Below are 19,091 nucleotides of genomic sequence, written 5' to 3' on the forward strand. Positions count from 1 at the left end.
AATCTAAGAAAAAAGAGCTGTCCCCATTTTTTCGGCTGTCCCCATAGGAGAACCTTTTTGGTTCCATGTAGAACTCTTTTGGGTTCCATGTAGAAACTTCTGTGGAAATTGTTCGACGTTGAACCCAAAAGGGTTCTACCTGGAACCAAAAAGGGTTCTTTAAAGGGTTCAACTATGGGGACAGCCAAAGAACCCTTTTACGTTCTAGATAGCACCATTTTTTCTTAGAGTTTAGGATACACAAACACAGTTTCTTGTTCTTAGCTCAGGACTATCTTTCAATAGTGGAGGTGCATAAAAAGGTCGGCCCCTATGCACTTACCACAAATTCCTTGTTTTCTTCACCATGTTGAACATTGCTCTCCATTACTATGTGTTAATTCAACCGAAGAGGTAGATTGTGCAGATTTTTTGCCACATTGAAACATATGACACGCCGTAGTTTAAAAACTCAGGGGATAGTGCTAAAACAAGGACGTCATATCTACATTTTGCCATCTTTAAACTTTTGCCATTGCCCAAATCCAGTTCGAAAACACTCCGACTAGAACCATTTCAACAATACAGCAATTTTAGGAAATCGTTTTCTACAGTGATTTTCCATACATGCACACTATATAAACAGAGGCCCCTTAAGTCAGACAGTTGGCTTCAGAAGGTAATGAAACAAAAGCCTCATGTCTCCTACACGCTGCCAAGAAATAATGCATTTTTGGCAGCCTGTAAGAGACATGATTAACTCTATGCATCTATCTCACTCACACTCGTTCTTTTTTGCATCTTCTATTCATATCTCTCTGTCCATCTCCCTCTCTGTGAGTGATCTCTGTATCTGACATGGACTGTCACAAGCATGACCAGTAAAGAGTACAGACTTCATTATGCATACTGTGTCTTTTTAGAGCGAGAGTGAGAGAAAGATTGTGATTGTGTGAGAGATCGTGACACAGGGAAACAGAGAGGGAAAGAGAGAGAGTAACTGATGAACTATGTCGGAAGGAGTCCATAAACTCCAGCGACTACAGAACTGTGGAGAGCTAAGCTATTTAAGTGCTAAACGCCAGCAGTCCCTTTTAAAAATACTTATTTATTCAACTCCTATTACACTAGTCTGCATCTCATTACCAAGCTCTGTTAAAGCATCTCATTACCAAGCTCTGTTGTAGCATCTCATTACCAAGCTCTGTTAAAGCATCTCATTACCAAGCTCTGTTAAAGCATCTCATTACCAAGCTCTGTTAAAGCATCTCATTACCAAGCTCGTTAAAGCATCTCATTACCAAGCTCTGTTAAAGCATCTCATTACCAAGCTCTGTTAAAGCATCTCATTACCAAGCTATGTTAAAGCATCTCATTACCAAGCTCTGTTGTAGCATCTCATTACTAAGCTCTGTTAAGCATCTCAACCACTAGGGGTGGCAGGTAGCCTAGTGGTTAGAGTGTTGGGCCAGTAACTGAAAGGTTGCAAGATCAAATCCCCTAGCTGACAAGGTGAACATCTCTCATTCTGCACCTGAACAAGGCAGTTAACCCACTGTTCCTAGGCTGTCATTGAAAATAAGAGTTTGTTCTTAACTGACTTGTCTAGTTAAAGGTAAAATTACTTAGCTCTATTATTAAAGCATCTAATTTCCAAGCTCTGTTAAAGCTCCCATTCTTAAGCCTGTGCAATAGCTCTGCTGACCTGCTGAGTAAAACTGTCAGTCATCATAAAAGGTGTGCAGACGCAACCTTTCCTCCTGTTTGAGTTTTCAAACTACTGGTTAAAGTGCTTTTCGCAAAACAATTTATCACGTCACAGACCACTTGACAAATGTCCTTTCTCAAAAGAAAGTAAGTGGTAGGTGTCGGAGGACAAGAACAAGCTGTCCTTTAAGAACAACCGCACAAATACAGCAATCTCCTTTTTGCTTGCTGAACAATGATGTTTTGCCCTTCCAATAAAAAATAAGTAAATACAGTGCCTTGCGAAAGTATTCGGCCCCCTTGAACTTTGCGACCTTTTGCCACATTTCAGGCTTCAAACATAAAGATATAAAACTGTATTTTTTTGTGGGACACAATCATGAAGTGGAATGACATTTATTGGATATTTCAAACTTTTTTAACAAATCAAAAACTGAAAAATTGGGCGTGCAAAATTATTCTGCCCCTTTACTTTCAGTGCAGCAAACTCTCTCCAGAAGTTCAGTGAGGATCTCTGAATGATCCAATGTTGACCTAAATTACTAATGATGATAAATACAATCCACCTGTGTGTAATCAAGTCTCCGTATAAATGCACCTGCACTGTGACAGTCTCAGAGGTCCGTTAAAAGCACAGAGAGCATCATGAAGAACAAGGAACACACCAGGCAGGTCCGAGATACTGTTGTGAAGAAGTTTAAAGCCGGATTTGGATACAAAAAGATTTCCCAAGCTTTAAACATCCCAAGGAGCACTGTGCAAGCGATAATATTGAAATGGAAGGAGTATCAGACCACTGCAAATCTACCAAGACCTGGCCGTCCCTCTAAACTTTCAGCTCATACAAGGAGAAGACTGATCAGAGATGCAGCCAAGAGGCCCATGATCACTATGGATGAACTGCAGAGATCTACAGCTGAGGTGGGAGACTCTGTCCATAGGACAACAATCAGTCGTATATTGCACAAATCTGTGGCAAGAAGAAAGCCATTTCTTAAAGATATCCATAAAAAGTGTCGTTTAAAGTTGGCCACAAGCCACCTGGGAGACACACCAAACATGTGGAAGAAGGTGCTCTGGTCAGATGAAACCAAAATTGAACTTTTTGGCAACAATGCAAAACGTTATGTTTGGCGTAAAAGCAACACAGCTCATCACCCTGAACACACCATCCCCACTGTCAAACATGGAGGTGGCAGCATCATGGTTTGGGCCTGCTTTTCTTCAGCAGGGACAGGGAAGATGGTTAAAATTGATGGGAAGATGGATGGAGCCAAATACAGGACCATTCTGGAAGAAAACCTGATGGAGTCTGCAAAAGACCTGAGACTGGGATGGAGATTTGTCTTCCAACAAGACAATGATCCAAAACATAAAGCAAAATCTACAATGGAATGGTTAAAAAATAAACATATCCAGGTGTTGGAATGGCCAAGTCAAAGTCCAGACCTGAATCCAATCGAGAATCTGTGGAAAGAACTGAAAACTGCTGTTCACAAATGCTCTCCATCCAACCTCACTGAGCTCGAGCTGTTTTGCAAGGAGGAATGTGAAAAAATTTCAGTCTCTCGATGTGCAAAACTGATAGAGACATACCCCAAGCGACTTACAGCTGTAATCGCAGCAAAAGGTGGCGCTACAAAGTATTAACTTAAGGGGGCTGAATAATTTTGCACGCCCAATTTTTCAGTTTTTGATTTGTTAAAAACGTTTGAAATATCCAATGAATGTCGTTCCACTTCATGATTGTGTCCCACTTGTTGTTGATTCTTCACAAAAAATACAGTTTAATATCTTTATGTTTGAAGCCTGAAATGTGGCAAAAGGTCGCAAAGTTCAAGGGGACCGAATACTTTCGCAAGGCACTGTACCTCCATCTACCTGCAGCAAGAGAAGTATAAATGTATGAGTTTGAGATTGTAGTCGGCGACTTCAGACTGACTGATCTAAAAATCACCTTGCATCCTAAAAAACAACAATATGTAGATCAAGTGAAAACAAGTGATGATCTCTGTTCGTCCTCCTAGGAGCCAACGCATCGGCTCCTGACCAGCTCAGCCTGGCCCTGGCCTGGAACCGAGTAGACATCGCTCGCAGTCAGATCTTCATCTATGGACAACAGTGGCCTGTAAGACTCAGCCTCACTTCCTACTTTACAGTATAGACTACAGCACTGTGCAATGGATCATGAAGTTATTGTACTTAGAGTTTAGGGATCGTTTAGTTCTATATTACCCACAGCAGTGGCCTGAAAGATCCAGCCTGTAACTTATCACTTCCTTGTTTACAATATAGACTACAGACAGCACTCTCCAAGTAAAAATGTGAACGTATCCTCTATCAATCAGGATTTAGGTTGCATTTCTCGATGGTTAACCTTGAGTTGGCTGACTGGCTGTGCCTTCCCTGTGTGTACGGTAGGTGGGTTCTCTGGAGCAGTCTATGCTGGATGCCCTGGTGCTGGACAGAGTGGACTTCGTCAAGCTGCTGATCGAGAACGGAGTGAGCATGCATCGCTTCCTCACTCTCTCCAGATTGGAGGAGCTCTACAACACGGTACTACACTACACGGCGGACAGCGCTGAACTCTCTGTATTTCAATCCAGTGTTTTTGTAACTGCTCCAACCCCTGGTGGGTGTAGAACACAAGTTGTATGTCACTATTACTTCTATACTCTCTCCTGGTGAGTCTGTTAGAATAATGAAATGGTAACTCTGCGCTGTATGTACAATTATGCATTAATTCCTAAAGCCTTTATAACAGCTACATAAGACATTGTAGCATCCGTCGTAGGTGGTTATTATCAACAATGACATAATACTATGCCTACAGTGTGGTACTGTATTCAAGTGAGCCGTCTGTCATAGCTCTACAACGTGCTGGAGGCCGTGGACTAAACTCTGCTTCTGTTTGCTTTGTCAGAGACATGGACCATCCAACACTCTATACCACCTGGTCAGAGACGTCAAAAAGGTATGCTTATCGTGTACAGTAAGTGTGTGTGACTGCGTAGGCGTTTGTGGGAATGTTTGCTTGTGTGTGAATGCAAGTCCAGCAAATGCCTTATTTGTCTAGACTTGTCTTGCTTTTGTTTGCAGAGTGTGTGTAGCTCTGTAGATTGCTATTGTTGCTAACGGCGCATCTAGGAGACGGCTTTTCTCCTTTTCAGCTGGGGTTACAGCAGTGGCTGCTTAGAGCTGTCTCTGTATTTTGTCTGTCTCTACCAGTGGAGGCTGGTGGGAGGAGCTATAGGCGGACTGGCTCATTGTAATGTCTGGAATGGAATTAATGTAATGGAGTCAAACGTGGTTTTCATATGTTTGGTGTGTTTGATAACGTTCCATTTATGACCATTCCAGCCATTACAATGAGCCTGTCCTCCTATAGCTCCTCCCACCAGCCTTCACTGGTCTCTACCCCTCCCATCACTCTTTCCTTTGCTCTGTACACACTCACTCCCATACAAATCCAATCCATTATTACTCCATTTGGGTCCAATGTGTATTATGTATCCGTATGCACACTAACCCTGCACTGTGGAACGTATAGTAGTCTTGCATCTCTGACATTAAACCGGGGAAAAACACTCCTGAAAGCAAATGTGCACAGTATTCCAGGCTACTTCCAATTGTAGCTGTCACAGTTCACTTAGCCTTGACACAATTATTTAAAATGAGCTACCATTATGTTTTGCTATCTCTCTGCAATTGACACCAAATTGGGTGTCTCATTGAGGAGTGAGTGTGTACAACATGCCATTCATTATGGAGAGTTAGTCTGAGATTAGACTGTTGACTGTATATGAGGCATTACTTTTTCTACTACTCTCTGCCTGTGTCTGTCTTGCTTGTTCCTTAGCCCTCTAATACTGATACCTCATTCTATTCTATAATATACAAAAGCCACTAATATTTTACAATAACTTTCATGAACAAGCCTTTATGCTTGTAATTGCTTGCATTATAAATGTTATACATGTTTATGATTTGTAAGGCTAATAATACTAATTGCTTATAAATGCATATAAATGTGTATAATGTTTACAAATAGTGGACTGCTATTAATAGTTTATAAACATTTTATAAATTTTATGTCATACAAATTATGCCAATGTTAACCAAAATCCTTTAGATAATTCTATGACAGAACTACAGTACCATGTAACAAAACAAATGTACAAAAATGTTCCTCCTTAACTTGAGATGATGACCCATTACGCTCTTGAACTTCCTTTAGTGAAATCTCAAAGAAGGTCATAGGTCAGCAGCATCTGTATTTAGTTCTGATGAATAGAATCATAGTTGATTACAGTAACATGTGCTCCTATGGGAGAGCTGTAGAGGTTACTGGAGGTCATGGTGTAATCATCCCTCATTTAACAGTTCCCATAACCCCCTTAGCTCTGTAGGCAGGGTGAGGACCGTACAGGCACTTCGGAGGATTGGACTAATGAGTCTTGTGCACACACACATGCTCAACACACATAACCAAGCAACACGCACACACACGCACGCATACACATATACCAATAAATGGATATTGGAATATACAGTACCAATCAAAAGTTTGGACACACCTACTCATTCAAGGGTCTTTCTTTCTTTTTGACTATGTTCTACATTGTAGAATAGTGAAGACATCAAAACTATGAAATAACACATATGGAATCATGTAATAACCAAAAAAGTGTAATAAAAAAATATATAAAAAAATATTTGAGATTCTTCAAAGTAGCCACCCTTTGACTTGATGACAGATTTGCACATGGCTGGCATTCTCTCAGCCAGCTTCACCTGGAATGCTTTTCCAACAGTCTTGAAGGAGTTCCCACATATCCTGAGCACTTGTTGGCTGCTTTTCCTTCACTCTGCGGTCCAACTCATCCCAAACCATCTCAATTGGGTGGAGGTCAGGTGATTGTGGAGGCCAGGCAATCTGATCCAGCACTCCATCACTCTCCTTCTTGGTCAAATAGCCCTTACACAGCCTGGAGGTGAGTTTCGGGTCATTGTCCTGTTGAAAAACCAATGATAATCCCCTTAAGCACAAACCAGATGGGATGGCGTATCGCTGCAGAATGCTGTGGTAGCCATGCTGGTTAAGTGTGCCTTGAATTCTAAATAAATCACAGATATTGTCACCAGCAAAGCACCTCCACACCATCACACCTCCTCCTCCATGCTTCACGGTGGGAACCACATATGCGGAGATCCTCCTTTCACCTACTCTGCGTCTCACAAAGACATGGCGGTTGGAACCAAAAATCTCAAATTTGGACTCATCAGACCACAGATTTCTAATGTCCATTGCTCATGTTTCTTGGCCCAAGCAAGTCTCTTATTATTATTGATGTCCTTTAGCAGTGTTCTTATTTTGCAGCAATTCGACCATGAAGGCCTGATTAAAGCAGTCTCCTCTGAACAGTTGATGTTGAGATGTGTCTGTTACTTGAACTCTGTGAAGCATTTATTTGGGCTTTAATTTCTGAGGCTGGTAACTCTAATGAACTTATCCTCTGCAGCAGAGGTAACTCTGGGTCTTCCATTCCTGTGGCAGTCCTTATGAGAGCCAGTTTCATCCTAGCGCTTGATGATTTTTGTGACTGCACTTGAAGAAACTTTCAAAGTTCTTGACATTTTCCGGATTGACGGACCTTAATATCTTAGAGTAATGATGGACTGTCGATTCTCTTTGCTTATTTGAGCTGTTCTTGCCATGATATGGACTTGGTCTTTTACCAAATAGGGCTATCTTTTGTATACCACCCTTACCTTGTCACAACACAAGAGATTGGCTCAAACACATTAAGAAGGAAAGAAATTCCACAAATTAACTTTTAACATGGCACACCTGTTATTTGAAATGCATTCAAGGTGACTACCACATGATGATTGTTGAGAGAATGCCAAGGGTGTACAAAGGTGTCATCAAGGCAAAGGGTGGCTACTTTGAAGAATCTCAAATATTATTTTTTAAATTATTTTATAACACTTTTTTGGTTAATAGATGATTCCATATGTGTTATTTCATAGTTTTGATGTCTTCACTATTATTCTACAATGTAGAAAATAGTAAAAATAAAGAAAAACCCTGGAATGAGTAGGTGTGTCCAAACTTTTGACTGGTACTGTATATACTATCTATTAGTTATTTATATTTTATCAAATTAAAACGTATGATAAAGCTCACACAAACCATAGAGCATGGCGGTTTAGGCTTTTGCCCAATATCTGTGTTTTTATTCTCTTCCTCTTGTCTTGCTGTGTGAAGGTGTGGTATTGAGTGTGTGGAATTGGTGTGCAGTATAGTAGGATGCATTGCTTTAATCAGGATGGCCCAAACATCCTGTCCTCTTCCCCTGTTCTCTCTCTGGAGGAAATATTAGACTATCATTGGCTATGTCATGATTCTCCACACATTATGGATTTAAAATCATTGAATTTATGTAAGCATCGGATGAAGGGAAACCATCTTTAAGTCCACGAGAGGGAGTGTGCAACTGCTATTGGCTTTAGTGTGTAACTTTGGCCCCTGAACTCTAACCCTTGGATCCTCTGGTGCTGGAATAAATCAACCTGACATGACTTGGAGTGATGAAACTAGCTGACATCTTTTGGCTTACTGCATGACTGCAGTTGTGTACAGGCTTTTGTACCTAGCATCATAAAAGCAAGTTGAGGTGTTACAGCTTTTTACAATAAAAGTTCATCAGTTAGTTGAAATATATAGCGGGGTTCCAAATAAATTATATAACATTTTACTTGTTAAACAAAATCTCTTTCCCTGAGCAACTGTATTAGTATAAAATAATACTATATATTTTTTGTTGACGCATACAAAATAGTTTATAAAGTCATTTTTGCTCATCTTTATCAAGGGTATCAATCATTTCGGACCCACTGTACAATGGCCCCAATGCAAACAACTGAAGATAAAGGAGAAGGGCACTGCAAGCTCTATCATAATAATTATGCAGTATGGGAGGTGTTAACCTTGTTAAAACTGACACACCCAGGGTGACATTTTGTGAAGAAACCACACCTGCCTACAAAATGCATGTCACGGCTGGCTGAAGGACTTGACCAAGGTGCAGCATGGTAAGCGTACATTTGAAATTTATTTTAAAATGACGCCGACAAAACGAAGAACAAAACAAAGCTTTGGGCTCTGTGCCCGGAACGAAGACAAACCGTGAAGCTTTGGGCTATGTGCCCTGAACAAGTACAAAGTTAACTTCCCACAAAACAGGTGGGAGAAAAGGGTACCTAAGTATGGTTCTCAATCAGAGACAACGATAGACAGCTGTCCCTGATTGAGAACCATACCAGGCCAAGACATATAAATACAAAACATAGAATGCCCACCCTAGTCACACCCTGGCCTAACCAAAATAGAGATTAAAAAGCCTCTCTATGGCCAGGGCGTGACAATGCAGAGTTAAACATTCTGAGTGAACCTGTAGTGTGCTTTTCCTTTATCTGCAATTGATTGACTTGGGGGCCTATACCTAATCAATGTGATTGCCGCTACTGTGTACAACCGTATGAGCGTGTAAGCAGACACGGTAAACAAATATCATTTATTTTGGTTCAACTACTTTAGGTGTGTTTGACTGAGCTTGTTTGGTGCACTCGAACCAATACAATAGCTAGTTCCATACGGGCAAACCCTGCCCACATGGAATTTCAGACATGCTTGATTTAACGCTCAAAATATTTGACAGGAAATAAATACTATTTGTATTCAGGTCTCGGCATCATAAGACTGTGTAAGTGCACCTCTAGGACCCCAGAGTGATGGTGAGGTCAGGTCACTCATTGTAGGGATAGTTTGTTTGAAGGGAGCAGCAGGGCAGTGCTCTGACATGGTAATAGATGTAGCCAATAATGTAGCCAACATGGGATAGAGTATGTTCACCCAGCAAGGTTTAGAACGTTCTATTTAGAGGACGGGGAACGGCATAGTGCTGCGTTTAATCGGAACTTGTGTGAAAAAACACAAGCGCATCCTCCTTGGGAGTTCTCCCACTTCAAAGGGTTGCCTCTGAGCTTTGGCTGGATAACTGAGGCTTTACTGGGATAACAGAAACAAAATAGAGTACGTTTTGATGGGGCATATAGGGAACTTCCCACTAAAGTAACCAGGGGCAGTGGATGAGATGGTCCGTAGATGTATGATAATTGGCCCAGCTCTAAGGAGCAGCAGGAGCCCAACTTCCCTATTTTTCCCGCTCACCGGCCTCCACTGGTTTAGACCTAATGGCCTCCTGGTAAATTACAGTGGGCTCATAGAGTTCTGCCTACTAGCTGAAGTGGATGATGAAGGCCTATTTCTAACAAGAAACGTCTCTCATTTTTTCTCCTTTTATCCTCATCTTCAGACTTCTGGTTGTCTCTCTCTTCCAGCACTGAACCCCTGATAAGATCTGGTCATATATTACATATGCAAATTAGTACATAGCAATCAGACAAATTAAGTAAGCATTGATCTGATTTTTAGATTTTTCCATTTCCTCAAGATTAGTATTTTTCCATCTTCTCCTTAACCTTTTCCCTATTTTCATGGTCTCCCTCTTCCTCCTACCTCCTTGACTCCTCCACCACTCTCCTCTCAGAGTACAGTATACTGATGTCGATCTCAGTGCTGTTGAAATAACCTAAGTTAAATTTAGCTAAGTTATGATAAATTAAGCTAAGCTAAACTGCTAAATTAAAGCTAAGCTAACTTCATTTAAATTAAGCTAAGGTCATTTAAATTAGGTTAGGTTATAAACTCTGTGATCTTATCTGGGGGTCTGTGTCTCCCATCTCTCCTTGGCCTTGTGCTGTATACTCACTGACCTTGTGTGCTCTTTCCAAGCAAGAATATCCAGGGTTCAGTTGGATCTACTTCAAGGTGAATCAACTAATCACCTATTCTTTTTAGCACAAAACAAATGTGTGTGAATGTGTGACGTGAAGTGTGTATGATTTGTGTGTGTTGTTTTCTCTTCCTTTCACCTTCTTATGCTCAACTGTCGTGGGAGTGTGCGGCGTGGTCTCACCAATTTCTCGGTCCCCAGGGTAACCTCCCACCAGATTACCGCATTAGTCTCATTGACATTGGATTGGTCATCGAGTACTTGATGGGCGGAGCTTACCGATGCAACTACACCAGGAAGAGGTTTAGAACGCTGTATCATAACCTCTTTGGACCCAAACGAGTGAGTGGCTTTACACTTTCCTATTCTGCAAATGAAACAGTGCCTTCAGAAAGTATTCACACCCCTATACGTTTTCCACATGTAGTTGTGCTACAGCCTGGGTTTAAAATGTATTAAATTAAGATTATTTTGTCACTGGCCCACAACCCATGATGTTAAAGTGGAATTAATTAAAATAATAGATCATGAAAAGCTAAAATGTCTTGAGTCAGCAGAGTTAAAGATAAGATAAAAATGTAATAAAAAATTGAAATAGTAACACAAGGAATAAATAAATAGTGAATAACAAATAAAAAATAACAAGTAAAAATAGCATGGCTATATACAGGAAGTAGAAAATAACATGGCTATATATAGGGAATAAAAAATTACATGGCAATATACAGAGAGTACCAGTACCAAGTCGATGTGCAGGTGTACGAGGTAATTGAGGTAGCTATGTACTATACATATAGGTAGGGGTAAAGTGACTAGGCAACCGGATAGATAATAGACAGTAGCAGCAGCGTATGTCATGAGTGTGAATGTGTGTGTGTGTAGGTAGAGTCCAGTGTGTGTGCATGGAGTCAATGCAAGGGAGTGCAAAAAAGGGTCAATGCAGGTAGTCCAGGTGGCCATTTGATTAGCTATTTATGTCCTGAATACAAAGCGTTATGTTTGGGCCCAATAATCCAACACAGCACATCATTGAGTACCACTCTTCATATTTTCAAGCACGGTGGTGGCTGCATCATGTTATGGGTATGATTGTCATTGGCAAGGACTAGGGAGTTTTTTATGATAAAAATAAACGGAATTGAGCTAAGCACAGGCAAAATCCTGGAGGAAAACCTAGTCCAGTCTTTCTAACAGACAATGGGAGAAAAATATATATCTTTCAGCAGGACAATAACCTAAAATACAAGGCCAAATATACACTGGAGTTGCTTACTAATACCACACTGAATGCTCCTGAGTGGCCTAGTTACAGTTTCGACTTAAATCAGCTTGAAAATCTATGGCGAGCCCTAAAATGTCTGTCTAGCAATCATCAACAACCGATTTAAAGAATAGTGTGCAATTATTGTTCAATCCAAGTGTGCAAAGCTCTTAGAGACTTACCCAGAAATACACTTTTGTAAATGCTGCCAAAGGGGATTCTAACATGTTTTGACTCAGGGGGTCGAATATTAATCTAATCAAGACATATTAGTGTTTTATTTTACATTTATTTTGTTCTTCCACTTTGACATTACAGAGTATTTTGTGTAAATCGTTGACAAAAAAATCACAATGAAATCCATTTTAATCCCATTTTTTCGAACACAACAAAATGTTGAAAAAGTCAAGGGGAGTGAATACTTATTGAAGGCAAAATATGTGCATAAATGTCAATGACTGTATACATAGTAAGTGGACAAAGCCATCAATCACGTGACACTATTCATATGTGGGGAATCAATAGCGCATTGAAGCCAAATGAAGTCGGTTAAGATAGCGTCTCATGGAGACATAACATACACAGTTTGACCTACTCCAGGAAGTGACCTTGCAGGCTAGCTCAGTGCTGCTCCCTCTCATTGATTAACTCAAGTTGAAGGCTGACCAGGGTACTGCAAGGTGCCATTAGCAACTAAATTATCCTTATCACCTCTTCTGTGTGAGATTGTCAAATAATCGGTTAAAGGACATACAGTATATCTGGTGAATTGGAAGCAATTATTGGCATCATGATTGTCTTCAAAAAAGAATCATATTTACACAAAGTTTGCCACGAAGATTAAATTTTTTCCATTCACTATAATTGAGGATCCTGTTTTCTGCTAACAATGTCTGCAGTACCGCGGTCGGCCTTGAACTTTCGTAGCTTCAATGAGTGGGGACAGTTGTTGTCCCCAATGTTTACCATGTCTACTTGTCTCTGTGGGCTCAATTTAATCAAACCTGCATTGCAGTATTTATGCAGTAGCTCTTTTTCCCATGTTCCAATAAACTAACTGACTGGTCTTAGGTACTATATACAAACCTACAACTACTAACCTGGTGGACTCACCTCAGGTAGGCTTTCAGTTTTCAGAAGAAGAAGAGAAGCATGTGTCCATGTGGGATGATGTTTGTAAAGAAATACCCTGTATTGATTTTGCTATGGCAGGTTTAATTCCAGCCCATGTGTCTGTGTCTTTGTGTATGTGTGATGGATATGAGGCTGAACTGAATGCCTGTGTGTGTGAGCTGTGAGGATACGCAATGTGTGGGATTAGGTTTTGACTAACAGTAGTGGGTTGTGTGGTGCTTTTTGTCAGTTTATTCGGGGCTGAATGCAGGTGATGGGATGGTTTGTCGCCTGTTCAGACTGAACAGTTAAAGAAGGTACTGCTGTGTGGACAGGTGCTCTGTAGTAACAGTAACACAAACTGACAAGCCAATTGAAAGCCAACCCGAGCCTCACTTTTGGAGTGATGGAAATGTGGTACTTAATGAACCTGTTTTTTGTGTGATCAAAGGTTCTGTAAATGAATATGAATCACTATGCAGTCCCTCTGAATGCAGGATGTACATGCATGTCACTCTAACTGGAACCTGCACTAGGGATACGGCCTCATTTTCTCCCTCTTCATCTCTCACACACTGCTAATAGAAAGCAGTGCTGAACTGCACTACATTATACTGTTAGGAACAATGGCTGTGAGATAGAAAGGAGATATTTTATTGTTGATTGTGCTGTTTCACGGCCTCCTTCAAGACAAGGCTCCTTAAAGAACAGTGGAACAGTCCATGATAGAAGGACTATTGTGTAGAGCAGGATTTTCCAACCCTGTTCCTGGAGAGCTACCGTCCTATAGGTTTTCACTCCGACCCTGTTCCTGGAGACCTACCGTCCTATAGGTTTTCACTCCGACCCTGTTCCTGGAGAGCTACCGTCCTATAGGTTTTCACTCCGACCCTGTTCCTGGAGAGCTACCGTCCTATAGGTTTTCACTCCGACCCTGTTCCTGGATAGCTACCGTCCTATAGGTTTTCACTCCGACCCTGTTCCTGGATAGCTACCGTCCTATAGGTTTTCACTCCGACCCTGTTCCTGGAGACCTACCGTCCTATAGGTTTTCACTCCGACCCTGTTCCTGGAGAGCTACCGTCCTATAGGTTTTCACTCCGACCCTGTTCCTGGAGAGCTACCGTCTATAGGTTTTCACTCCGACCCTGTTCCTGGAGAGCTACCGTCTATAGGTTTTCACTCTGACCCTGTTCCTGGAGAGCTACCGTCTATAGGTTTTCACTCCGACCCTGTTCCTGGAGAGCTACCGTCTATAGGTTTTCACTCTGACCCTGTTCCTGGAGAGCTACCGTCCTATAGGTTTTCACTCCGACCCTGTTCCTGGAGAGCTACCGTCCTATAGGTTTTCACTCCGACCCTGTTCCTGGAGAGCTACCGTCTATAGGTTTTCACTCTGACCCTGTTCCTGGAGAGCTACCGTCCTATAGGTTTTCACTCTGACCCTGTTCCTGGAGAGCTACCGTCCTATAGGTTTTCACTCCGACCCTGTTCCTGGAGAGCTACCGTCTATAGGTTTTCACTCTGACCCAAGTCTAGCGCACCTAATTCACATAATTAGCTGGTTGATAAACTGAATCAGGTCAGTTAAAACTGGGGTTAGAGCAAAAACGTACAGGATGGTAACTCTCCAGGAATAGGGTTGGAGAGCCCTGGTGTAGAGCAATGACTATTCCAGCATTGTGTGTGTGTGTGTGTGTGTGTGTGTGTGTGTGTGTGTGTGTGTGTGTGTGTGTGTGTGTGTGTGTGTGTGTGTGTGTGTGTGTGTGTGTGTGTGTGTGTGTGTGTGCAATAGACTAAAAACAGATGGCAAAAGTGAAGGATAGAAAAAGAGAGACAGAGGATGCAAGAAGAAGAGGTAGCCATCTAGCTTATCTTTGATCTGTTTTGAAAAGATTTGGGCACACTGACAGTCTCATGTTAGATAAAACAGCAGTGGGAAAGCTGGCACGCACACACACAAACACAGACACACACAGACACACACAGTGGTAGGAACACAGCCCTGAAATAGATACAGATATCAACATCCCCACAGGAGGCCTGAGTTATTTTACCAGCAGTTGGGGAAGTAGATCACATGATGGCTGATGAATACAAAATTCATACACAGCCTGCTTTAATACGCCTTAGAGGGCCTTCCGCTGCATGGAACTCCACTTAGCCAGCCTTGCCCTCACACACAAACACACACCGATGAAAGAGAGCAGGTTACGGTAACAGGTTACTTCACTGAAGAAAAATAGAAATGCAACATGTAAATGTTGGTCCCGTGTTTCATGAGCTGAAATAAAAAAAAATCCCCAAAATGTATGTACAAAAAGCAGATTTTGTCTCAAATATTGTGTACACATGTGTTTACATCCCTGTTAGTGAGCATTTCTCCTTTGCCAAGATAGTCCTTTCACCTAACAGGTGTGGCATATCAAGAAGCTGATTAAACATTATGATCGTTACACAGGTGCACCTTGTGCTGGGGACAATTTAAGGTATTTTAAAAATTTGCAGTTTAGTCATATAACACCACTCCACAGATGTCTCAAGTTTTAAGGGAATGTTCATTTCTCTACCATTAGCTGCCTACAATATTGTTTTAGAGAAATTGGAAGTACGTCCAACTGGCCTTACAACCACAGACCACGTGTAACCACGCCAGGCCAGGACCTCCACATCTGGATTCTACACCTGTGGGATCGTCTGAAGGGGGGTGCACTGAGGAGTATTTATGTCTGTAATAAAGCCATTCTGTGGCGACAAACTCTGGCTGGGCCTGGCTCCCCAGTGGATGCCATCCAAGGCCCACCCATGGCTGCACCCCTGCTTAGTCATGTGAAATCCATAAATTAGGGCCATGAAAAATGTACTTCAATTGACTGATTTCGTTGTATGAACTGTAACTCAGTAAAAACTTTGAAATTGCTGCCTGTTGCATTTATATTTTTGTTCAGTATATCTAAAGACAACTGTTAATCTAGGTTAATGGTTAAAATCTAACTGGAACAGGTTACTGTCTGGTCTAGAGCAAGTTACTGTTAATCTAGAACAGGTTACTGTTAATCTAGAACAGGTTACTGTCTGGTCTAGAACAAGTTCCAGTTAATCTAGAACAGGTTACTGTTAATCTAGAACAGGTTACTGTCTGGTGTAGAACAGGTTACTGTTAATCTAGAACAGGTTACTGTCTGGTCTAGAACAGGTTACTGTTAATCTAGAACAGGTTACTGTTAATCTAGAACAGGTTACTGTTAATCTAGAACAGGTTACTGTCTGGTCTAGAACAGGTTACTGTTAATCTAGAACAGGTTACTGTTAATCTAGAACAGGTTACTGTCTGGTGTAGAACAGGTTACTGTTAATCTAGAACAGGTTACTGTTAATCTAGAACAGGTTACTGTCTGGTCTAGAACAAGTTACTGTTAATCTAGAACAGGTTACTGTCTGGTCTACAACAGGTTACTGTTAATCTGGAACAGGTTACTGTTCATCTGGAACAGGATACTGTTAATCTAGAACAGGTTACTGTTAATCTAGAACAGGTTACTGTCTGGTGTAGAACAGGTTACTGTCTGGTCTAGAACAGGTTACTGTTAATCTAGAACAGGTTACTGTCTGGTCTACAACAGGTTACTGTTAATCTACAACAGGTCTTGTCTACAACAGGTTACTGTCTGGTCTAGAACAGGTTACTGTTAATCTAGAACAGGTTACTGTCTGGTCTACAACAGGTTACTGTTAATCTAGAACAGGTTACTGTTAATCTACAACAGGTCTTGTCTACAACAGGTTACTGTCTGGTCTAGAACAGGTTACTGTCTGGTCTACAACAGGTTACTGTCTGGTCTAGAACAGGTTACTGTTAATCTAGAACAGGTTACTGTCTGGTCTACAACAGGTTACTGTCTGGTTTACAACAGGTTACTGTTAATCTAGAACAGGTTACTGTTAATCTACAACAGGTTACTGTCTTGTCTACAACAGGTTACTGTCTGTCTGGTCTAGAACAGGTTACTGTCTGGTCTAGAACAGGGTACTGTCTGGTCTAGAACAGGTTACTGTCTGGTCTAGAACAGGTTACTGTTAATCTAGAACAGGTTACTGTTCATCTAGAACAGGTTACTGTCTGGTGTAGAACAGGTTACTGTTAATCTAGAACAGGTTACTGTTAATGTAGAACAGGTTACTGTCTGGTGTAGAACAGGTTACTGATCATCTAGAACAGGTTACTGTCTGGTCTAGAACAGGTTACTGTCTGGTCTAGAACAGGTTACTGTCTGGTCTACAACAGGTTACTGTCTGGTTTACAACAGGTTACTGTTAATCTAGAACAGGTTACTGTTAATCTAGAACAGGTTACTGTCTGGTGTAGAACAGGTTACTGATAATCTAGAACAGGTTATTGTCTGGACTAGAACAGGTTACTGTTAATCTAGAACAGGTTACTGTCTAGTCTACAACAGGTTACTGTCTGGTTTTCAACAGGTTACTGTTAATCTAGAACAGGTTACTGTCTGGTGTAGAACAGGTTACTGTTAATCTAGAACAGGTTACTGTCTGGTCTAGAACAGGTTACTGTCTGGGCTATAACAGGTTACTGTTAATCTAGAACAGGTTACTGTCTAGTCTACAACAGGTTACTGTCTGGTTTACAACAGGTTACTGTTAATCTAGAACAGGTTACTGTTAATCTAGAATAGGTTACTGTTAATCTAGAGCAGGTTACTGTCTGGTGTAGAACAGGTTACTGTTAATCTAGAACAGGTTACTGTCTGGTCTAGAACAGGTTACTGTCTGGTCTTGAACAGGTTACTGTTAATCTAGAACAGGTTACTGTCTGGTCTATAACAGGTTACTGTCTGGTTTATAACAGGTTACTGTTAATCTAGAACAGGTTACTGTTAATCTAGAACAGGTTACTGTTAATCTAGAACAGGTTACTGTCTTGTCTACAACAGGTTACTGTTGATCTGGAACAGGTTACTGTCTGGTTTACAACAGGTTACTGTTAATCTACAACAGGTTACTGTCTGGTTTACAACAGGTTACTGTTGATCTGGAACAGGTTACTGTCTGGTTTACAACAGGTTACTGTTAATCTAGAACAGGTTACTGTTAATCTAGAACAGGTTACTGTCTGGTCTACAACAGGTTACTGTTAATTTAGAACAGGTTACTGTTAATCTACAACAGGTTACTGTTTATTTATTTTTTACCTTTATTTAACCAGGTAGGCAAGTTGAGAACAAGTTCTCATTTACAATTGCGACCTGGCCAAGATAAAGCATAGCAGTTCGACAGATAAAACGACACAGAGTTACACATGGAGTAAAAACAAACATAGTCAACAATGCAGTATAAACAAGTCTATATACAATGTGAGCAAATGAGGTGAGAAGGGAGGTAAAGGCAAAAAAGGCCAAGATGGCAAAGTAAATACAATATAGCAAGTAAAATACTGGAATGGTAGTTTTGCAATGGAAGAATGTGCAAAGTAGAAAATAAAAAAATAATGGGGTGCAAAGGAGCAAAATAAATAAATAAATAAAAATTAAATACAGTTGGGAAAGAGGTAGTTGTTTGGGCTAAATTATAGGTGGGCTATGTACAGGTGCAGTAATCTGTGAGCTGCTCTGACAGTTGGTGCTTAAAGCTAGTGAGGGAGATAAGTGTTTCCAGTTTCAGAGATTTTTGTAGTTCGTTCCAGTCATTGGCAGCAGAGAACTGGAAGGAGAGGCGGCCAAAGAAAGAATTGGTTTTGGGGGTGACTAGAGAGATATACCTGCTGGAGCGTGTGCTACAGGTGGGAGATGCTATGGTGACCAGCGAGCTGAGATAAGGGGGGACTTTACCTAGCAGGGTCTTGTAGATGACATGGAGCCAGTGGGTTTGGCGACGAGTATGAAGCGAGGGCCAGCCAACGAGAGCGTACAGGTCGCAATGGTGGGTAGTATATGGGGCTTTGGTGATAAAACGGATTGCACTGTGATAGACTGCATCCAATTTGTTGAGTAGGGTATTGGAGGCTATTTTGTAAATGACATCGCCAAAGTCGAGGATTGGTAGGATGGTCAGTTTTACAAGGGTATGTTTGGCAGCATGAGTGAAGGATGCTTTGTTGCGAAATAGGAAGCCAATTCTAGATTTAACTTTGGATTGGAGATGTTTGATATGGG

General features: G+C 41.1%; 1 protein-coding gene across 2 annotated transcripts in view; it reads left to right on the forward strand.

The window, feature by feature from the left end:
* Positions 1–19,091, forward strand: part of LOC109871557 (transient receptor potential cation channel subfamily M member 3) — a 175,342-nt gene that overhangs the window by 120,182 nt on the left and 36,069 nt on the right. For both annotated transcript variants that reach the window (XM_031818559.1, XM_031818570.1), the window contains exons 10-13: positions 3,714–3,814; positions 4,108–4,242; positions 4,610–4,660; positions 10,749–10,889. In XM_031818559.1, coding sequence (XP_031674419.1) covers positions 3,714–3,814; positions 4,108–4,242; positions 4,610–4,660; positions 10,749–10,889 — 428 coding nt within the window. The remainder of the gene's footprint in view (positions 1–3,713; positions 3,815–4,107; positions 4,243–4,609; positions 4,661–10,748; positions 10,890–19,091) is intronic.

The sequence above is a fragment of the Oncorhynchus kisutch genome, linkage group LG3 (genome assembly GCF_002021735.2).
Source record: "Oncorhynchus kisutch isolate 150728-3 linkage group LG3, Okis_V2, whole genome shotgun sequence".
Taxonomy (NCBI): Eukaryota; Metazoa; Chordata; class Actinopteri; order Salmoniformes; family Salmonidae; genus Oncorhynchus; species Oncorhynchus kisutch.